The sequence below is a fragment of the Morone saxatilis genome, unplaced genomic scaffold, assembly GCF_004916995.1.
Source record: "Morone saxatilis isolate NCDOM2014 unplaced genomic scaffold, NCSU_SB_2.0 Contig10, whole genome shotgun sequence".
Lineage (NCBI taxonomy): Eukaryota > Metazoa > Chordata > Actinopteri > Moronidae > Morone > Morone saxatilis.
The window spans coordinates 19,171,933-19,180,737 of record NW_023339652.1 but is presented as its reverse complement, the minus strand read 5'-3'; the positions used below and the strand labels follow the sequence as shown (position 1 = coordinate 19,180,737).

Sequence of the window (8,805 nt, the reverse complement as noted above, 5' to 3'; positions counted from 1 at the left end):
TAGACCATAGCTTATTTATAATTTATGACTCAATCTTTTTTTTTCTAACTATACACTGGTTCATAGCCTTATTTGCCATGAAACAGGATGTTTAGATAAGAGAAAATTAATTTTTGATAAGGGGGTGGTGGGAACTGATATGGGTTAAAAAATTTATTGTGGAGTTAATAAATCCAAGGTTTGGCAGAATCTTTCCAGGGTATCTTGATCCTTCTGCTGCTGATAGTGTGGGGTAACATGGATTGGCCTGGTGGTTCAGTTCACTGACAAGAGTGTCAAAAAGGTGGTTGTTTTTCAGCATATTGCATATTTAGCTGTGTATTGACAATACATCACAACTACAGATATTGTAGGTGTCATGAGTCACTGTTGAGGAAGATTGCAGCTGGAGTCTGTCCTTGTGTTGTGTTCTTGCGTCTACGGTATCGTTATATTTGTGTCATAACAAGGGATACGTTACTTAGAGGAGCATGAGTACTTTTCATTAGATACTGAGCTCCTTAAGTATGGAGAGGGTTCCAGTATGTTAGTTTATGTTGATCATGGAGAATTCATAAAATAAAATTGGTAGGAGGGTACTATGTCCTTATTATGGGATTTGCAATCCAAAGATGGGTGATTGAGGGATTATATAATAGATGTATGGAAGTTATAAATTACAAAAAAATATAATTTTAGGCATTACATACAGCTCCGCTGTCCACTCTTTCCATATGTGTTGGGTTTTTCCTATGAATATGATATCTAACCAAACATATATATATCACCTCAGATGTTACGTGACTAGTTGTCTCGGTGCAATGGTGAGCATAATTATATTGGTTAATGTGGCGATGTTCCACTGCAGTTCCCTTGAGGTTGTTGATTCGAACCATATTAATGGGGAGAAAAGTTAGGCATTGGACCTTGTTGTTGGATGAGCAGCTCCTCGTGGCATTTGTTTACATGATTGATGGTAGGGTCACAAAGGTTTCATCCGATAACTGAACTATATGTAAAATGAAAACACAGAAAATAAATAAGTGGGAAAATGAATAGGGGGGATATTAAATTGCAGAGGGAAATATTAATTAGGATGAATATAATAGTTATTTTTTTTATTAAATATATGTGAATTAAATCTTAATATAATATTTATCTTAAATGGAGAAGTAATTATTATATTATTGGGTAATTTATAAATATATAGGTAAAATATACGGAAGCAATGATTTATAATATATGAATTTTATTTTTTATTTTATTTGTTTTGGGTGTTTTTGTGTGCGTTTAATGGCATCCCACGAGTCAGACTGACACGAGTTCTTCAAATGATACAGGTACGTATTTGTTAGGTGATTTTTTTCTATTGAATTCTTATTTAAAATGAGAATTATGAAGTGTATTTGTGATGACTTCTCGTGCAGTGATGTTTGAGCCACAAGGTGGCCCCGCAGTTACTACAAGAAACTCTGTGAGGGCTTGACTTTTTTATAACGGCGAATGGCTCAAACATATCACAGGCTCTGGGTGTTGCAGTAGATCTTGCACGCTCGAAATATGACCTAAAGTCTCCGCGGTCAGGTGGTGATGTTAGAGGTGATATTTGGTGTGTGATGTTTTTTGTTTTGACGTTTGTTGGGTTTGGGGTACGGACGGTGTGTGGGTGCGATAGTTCCGGCTCTGAGCTGTTGCGTCGCTGTGCGGCGTTCTGCATCAAGAAGGGAGCGTGCGGATGCGATGTGCGGTTGGTGCTGACTGATTGCCGTCAAGGAGGCCTGAGAGCGTGAGTGTGAGGGGGAATGTGACAAGGTGGTCACATACGACATGTTTCTGTCGAGCTGATAAATTTGTCATGCGTTGGGGATGGACATTTGATTGCAATTGTGTGGAGCGAGTATAAAAATTATTTTTTCTTGTTGGAAAGTATTTTATATTTGGTTTTTCATATTTATTTTTTGTTAACTGCGGTGATTAGGCAGTATGCGTTGAGAGTTTTTTTTTTGTTGAAAGCCTGTATTTGTGCTTGGGTGCTGCTCTTGATGAAATGTTGTGATTATATGGCTCAGTGAGTTTTTTAGGTGCTGTATCTAAAGGGCATAATCCATATTAATTGTTTCTATCCCTTGTACATTTTGTTGACCAAGAATGAGTGTTATCAGTAATTCTCTATTTCATTCAATTTTGATTTGTAGGTATATGTGCTAGCTGAGCCTACGCACTGATTTATAAGGTGATGGTTTTTTGCTCTTTGCTCATGGCAGTTGTGAAGTTATTTTTACATTTGTGGGTCATGTCAGAGCAAGCTTTCTACATCAATTTCCTCAGGAGGGTGTTTATGGTTTTATGTCCTATAGCTCGTACTTCTGTGGAGACATGTGTTGTTGATAATGGTTTCTTGAGTGATGGAGCTCATATTGTGAAATTGTGTCTTCATATACTTGTTCCGGTCTGGAAATTACAAGCAAACATCTTTCTCTCTGCACTTTGTCTTTGGTATTTGTCATTCTCCTATGGAAAAAACAACAAAGTGGTAATTGTTATTTGATGATGGAGTTAATTTTTTATCTATCGTGTAAATATGTCGACAAAGTATGGATTGGTTAGTCATGTTCAGGATGGTTTATTTAAATGTTTTTATTATTTTTGGATTACACGAAATACTACTATGTGTTGTCAGCAATTTGGGGGTTTCATATCATGTTTTGGTTGGATCACTTCTTCCGAGGTAGGGGTATCTTACTCTACCAGTGTAGAGAAGCTTGGTCCTGAAATTAGTTGAGTAAGTAGGGAGTCATTACTTTGCCCTGGAAGGTTTTGTTTGGTACATGACTAGGAATAGTAGGGTATTTGTGTTGGGAATTTCCTGTTTTCTGTCATAACCAGTCATGTTTTGTGTACTGTCGTTTCATAGGCCTAGTTTAATCTCTGTACTGGTTGGTGCTTGTGTAGGTTTTGTTGGCCGGATTATGAAGTACAGAGCTCTGGATATATTGAGCCTCCGTCGTAAGTAAAGCCCTCAGGTCTTACTCTTCATGTAATTAACTGCGCCACCTTGTGGCCTAAAAAATCACATGAAACTGAGTCATTCATTAAATTCACCAAGTTTCTCATTTTTTCAATATGATTATGAATACTATTGTTTATATTGAAGCCCGTGTCAGTCTTGATTCTTTGTGGGTGATGTTGGGGTCGTGTGTCTGCTAGTGTCTATATATACAGTAATATTTTTTGTCTCGACATATCTTAAATCGGAAGACTTTTTATTTTGAAGAGCACAGGCAATGGAACACACTAGCCAATTCAGAGGACTCGCCCCACCCGACGGAACAAGATATTGAGTTAGTAATTATTTCTTTGTTAAGTAAGAATGACCAAAAAACGAGAGAAACGAGCTTGAACTTTTGATTTTCCGTTTTTTTGACAAAACCGAAAAACGGCTTGTGTTCTGGTTTTCTGCTTTGTTGTCAATTATTCCCAGAAAACAGACTAATAAAACGTACCTTGTCCCCTACTGTACATGCATTATAAAATAATTTTCTTCCAATTAAACCATCTGAGAACTGATCAGGTTATTGCAAAGATGAACGCAAATAAAAGAACACTGATGGTTTTAAACCAGCACTCATGATGCACATCAAGCTGAAAAGATGTCATGTTGTTTGATGCATCAGCTGCGATGCATCCAAGCTCTCAACCACACAGAGACCTCAAGCCGGCATGCATGGGCAGGAGTAGAGCCCCCATGGAAAAACACACACTCAAACACACACATACATGGGTGCAAAAGGAAACCCACAAATTCACACGTCAATCCCCAACAAAGTTACATCTCCACCAGCCTGCACTGATGCCAGAACAATACTCCAAAATGAAATTGAATTTGGGGTGTGCGCACAGAAAAATAACAAGTTGGACACCAGAATGATATTGTGATGTCTATAGTATTTCTAACCTGATGACAATAGTAAACTTGTGATTGTGTGAAGTGTTAAAGTTGGAGTTTGGGTTTGCTGTCATCAATGCTGTTAGTTATTTAGGTTTATTTTTGTAAAATGCACCAAATTTCATTGCAATTTACCTGAAAACGTCAACCTGCTGGGGCAGTAGATAGGACTCAGTAGACCATCAAAGTCAGTAGGCTCCAATATCTGGGAACCATGAATGTCTGAACCACAACATGGTTACCTGGTAACTTCAACCTGCTGATAGTGCTTGCTTGAAAAATTACTCAAGTCATTCGGATTCATCTCCTGGGGACCATGAATGTCTGTACTATTTCAGGTCAAATTTCAGTCTGGACCAAAGTAGTGGACCATTCGACTTTAATTCAAAAAAAGAGTTTGAGTTGTAGTGAATGTCTTCAGCTTGCAGAAACTTTCAGAACACACCAAAAGCAATTTCAGTTGGAGTACACTACCTTACGCAAGGAACCTCCCCTCGCAGACATACATTAACAGACGGAATACAGATTTTGGCAGCTTGGTTGGGAGAGCACAAATGCGTGCATGCACACACACATACTGTATACACTCAGTGCTGACCTTAGGGTTGGGCCCCTCCATACCCAGGGCCATTAGCTGAGCTACTGTGTGTTCCCGCAGGCTGTTGAGCTCTGCCTGCTGCCGGCGGAGCTTGATCAGCAGCAGGGTCAGCTCCTCCGGCTGCACAGAGCAACACACAGAGGAGAGAAGAAGAGCCACACTAACGACATCAACAACACCACCCGTCCATTGGTTAAATGAAACACGATGAAGGTGACTGATGACTTTCAAGAGGAAAGGAACTATTCCACAGTTGATTAACTGTCCAGTAAAAACTATTTTAACCCTGTATTATGAGATGAAGCATTTAAACCAACAGTTGGACAACAACATTCTCAGTCTGGAGGCAGAAGTATATTATGTGCTGATGACTATGTTGCTTCTGTTCAACTTCTCCCAGTCTCACATTCTTCTTTTTACTTAGTTAGGTAAGTGTTATTTATTCAGGAATTCTCACTGAGATCTCTCTTTTGCAAGACAGACAAGTGTTTAACTGTAGCTCTGATAACTAGTTGAACCAGGTTTAGGGCTCAGACCCCAGACCACTTCTCTGTCTGCACTATTACCCGGAAGGCTTCAGCTACAATCATTCAAATCTAAAAAGGTTCCTACATTTGACATGAGGCTAAGTGATCTAGGAAATATACTGCACCTGGAGAAAATTCAATATAACATGTCAACCAGGGAGGAAGTGTTCCTGAAAATGTGGCAGCCTTTCATTGACCTTGTGACTTTGCTACCGGCCACTGTCTGTGAGCTGCTTGATTTATTACATGTCAGCAATCTGGGTCAACATATCGTTGTGTTACCACCATCTAGCTTCAATTTTATCGTCAGTTTAAAACAAAACTACTTGATGAGGATAAAGAGCAGCCGAGTAATTTCAATTACAGATATATGGATGGAGTGGTGCACACAAACACGTGCACAGGCAGGTCTCACCCACACTCACACACACACACTCACCCACAGTCACACACACTCACACACAATCACACACACACACACACATTCACACACACTCAGCATATTATCAGTTGCGACACAGTGAAATAAAGGAACGTGTCCACCGTGACAAAACAGCGCACCGCAAACGCTGTGTGGAAAATTTCTCTCATCAAGCTGCCGAGGCACTCGACTGCAGTCAAGCAATCACAATATTATTCACAGCTTGCTTCAAACAGAAATATCAGCCCTCGCTGTTGATTGTCGCTGCTTCAATTTGAGAGCAAAGACAATTTCACTTGTGCTGCCACATTGTGTGTTTGCACTGTCATTAAGGGACAATGGCATTGTCAATAATTACACTGGTCCCGCTGAGACAAGTGGAAAAAACAGCAATAAGAGGTTGCTGAGAACGAAACATCACTGAGACAGACGTGTGTCAATGTGGGTGAATGTCAGCGATGAGGCTTTTTTATTTACGTAAATGCTCTCAAAATTCTGTTCTTTGTAAGAGTTTACTGAAAGCCGTGGGCAGGAAGTTGAATTTCATAGTATGGAGTGTATGGGAGGCGAGGGAGCGCACTGTAACACTTACCGTCTTGCCTTGCAGGGACTGTGGGGTGATGGTCTGAGGAGGGACACCGGCTGCGATGGATCGTCGGTCAGGTGGGTAGCCATACTGTGGGACAGAAGGATCAGAGTGAAATGAATTTAAGCAGAAGGCACATCTCAGTTTCACTGATTTAAGTTCAGGTGGTCTTGATTCAGCTAAATTGATTTGAAATGACTTAAGGTTTCCAACCTTTTTGTCAGATGTACTGACACCATCCATTATTTCCTCCATGAACGAGGTTATGTTTTTGGTGCTGTTTGATTATGAACTCACTTTATGGACGGGTATAGCATAAGACAGGGAAGAGCCCATTAAATTTTGGAATCACGAATTACACCAATTTTTCACCTTCATTAAAATTGTGAGGTAGGTCACCTGTAACACCGCTGTCTATGTGAAAAGGAACCGAATGTATGGCGCATGGACAAATCTGTCGTAACTAAAGTGAATGGTGTGCTGTGACTAAACATACAACAAAATGTAACAGACACCTCAAACATCACTGTAGAAACAAACTGTGCAGGTATGTAAGAAATAAACAATCAGGGATGTTATTTTTTTAAATCCGGAATTCCGGATTTTTACGAACCCGTTGTAAAAAAGGTAAAAGGTGTGCAGATTTCCATATAACAAAGAACCATACAGTCTGCACTCTCCAAGTGCCTTTCTAGTATTACAGATGTTCATATTTTAATTCATTTTAAAGTCGATTTTCTACTAATCATATAAAATTGAATTGCACCAACTCTCTTCCCTCGTTTCCTTCTGTACGTTTATACTGGGATTCGAAAAAGCCTCTGTTTAAGTTTTTTCGAAAATTATAAAGGTTTCAGCTTACATAGATGAATCTGCCTCAATTCGAGTGAATTTTCATGTATTGGCATCCACTTGTCTCTTTGCATTGACTTTATATTAAGTTAATCCTGCATCATGGTAAGAAGAGACGTCAGTAATGTAACTGTGGGGGTGGGCGTGCGCTCAGCTGCCAGGAGAGAGGTGTGGGGAAGGCTTGGGAGAGCGGCACCAGGTGAGTTTGATCACCTCACCCTGCTGATAATTAATTAAGGACTCTTCCCTTATAATTGGCAGTAGTGTGCTGGACCCCGGAGAGAGACGTCACGAGGAGTATCCCGTGACCAAAACGCCAGAGCCTAGACTGCAACTATGAGCATTGTGAGCAGCAGCCTATGGAGCAGCAGCCCTTCACCAGCTGGTCTCACTGCTGGGGGAGATGCTGGGGCAGATCACGGCAGTACACCACCAAGCAGAACTGCCACTAAATAGGCCGGCATCTGGAGGCACTCACCAGAACCAGGGCGGGGAAAGCAGAACCAGTGCTGGAAGGACTGCTGGCCCGGTCGGGGGCCGAGTCACCATTCTTCCTCCACCCTCCTGCCTTCTCAAAACGGCATCACCATGCACCGGATGACAGCTGCGGATGACCCCCCAAACCCCTTCCTCGAAATGTTCTGAGGCAACGGCGGAGGCCGTGTGGCCTGGCCGGCGCGGAAGTGGGGCCGTGGCCTGCTTCCACTGCTGTCAGGAGAGTCCCAGACTGCCAGCGCTCGGCCTGCCAGCTTCTTCTCCGGGGGGAGTTTTCGAAACATCAAAAGAGCCATCCTGGACAGGATGGGTTTTTCCCTTGAGGATCACCGCCGCCGGTTCCGGTCCGCCGCCCTGGGACCCTCCGACCGTCCTTTTGTCTATACGCAGCAGCTGAAGGACGCTGCACCAGGTGGCTCAGCAGCCGGGGGGACCTGCCGGTGAGAGGCAGATGCTGGAGCAGGTTGGTGTTGGAACAGTTTGTGGAGGGGCTCCCGAACCGGGATCCTGCGGAAGTGGGTGCGGTGCCACCGACCCGCGGATTTGGAAGGCCGCTGTCTACCCTCTGCCGAGGATCACCTGGCCGTCCACGATGGGGACCGGGCTCGAGAGGCGGCCCTCTCACCCAACCCGACCCGTGCCGGCGCCTCGGCAGAAGAACCCCACCCCCACTTACCCCGTCTGAAACTTTTGCCCCGGCTCTCTGCCCGCGGCATTAACCGAGCCCCTCTGCTTTCTCTCCTTTCCCAGGGTTCCAGCCACTACGGGTGCAGCTCTCCGAGCCCACCAGAGGGTTCCTCGGACCGTCAGGGCAGGAGTGTTGGCGGTGCGGGCAGTCCCGGACATTTTCCGCAGGGAAGTGCCTCTCATGGGGTCGGACAGGTGATCCGGGTTCTGGCCCCCCACCAACACCCTCCCCGCCGGTCCAGGAGGGACATAAGCGTCCCCGGTAAGGAATTCAAGGGGGTATACGTCAGGCAATGGTGGAGTTCGGGCTGGCACGCAATCGTTATAATCCATCAGAAACCCTGGTTCGAACCCCCGGGGCTTTGGTAGAGGCCATCGTGGGTGGATGTTAGAATTGTGTACATGGGGATATTCACCAGATAACCTGGTTGTGCCGCGTGGAAATTAGATATAAGGGTAAAAGCATACTGTTAAGGCTGCGGTTTAGTTCCCGCCCTGACGCACCCCCTGATTTTGGCCCCGGAATTTGGCCTGGGTTTTAATCGATTAGTGGGGCAGTTCAACCCACCGGTAGGGACATGGGATATGTCCCTGTGCTCCAGTGGTGACGCAGGTTGTCCGAACATGCAGGGGGGGAGGAACCTGTGGTGTCTCCGCCAGAGGGCCCGCAACCAGGTTCCCATGTTGCACTCCACGGAAGATTTTCCACTCCGA

The 8,805-nt window shown here is 43.7% G+C and overlaps 1 protein-coding gene across 1 annotated transcript in view; it reads left to right on the top strand.

The window, feature by feature from the left end:
- The window catches only part of LOC118337602, a gene marked incomplete in the record, with an annotated part of 210,328 nt that overhangs the window by 179,571 nt on the left and 21,952 nt on the right, over positions 1-8,805 (top strand). Inside the window, 3 exon segments of the mRNA XM_035674711.1 lie at positions 4,584-4,707; positions 7,556-7,816; positions 7,955-8,353. Coding sequence (XP_035530604.1) covers positions 4,584-4,707; positions 7,556-7,816; positions 7,955-8,353 — 784 coding nt within the window.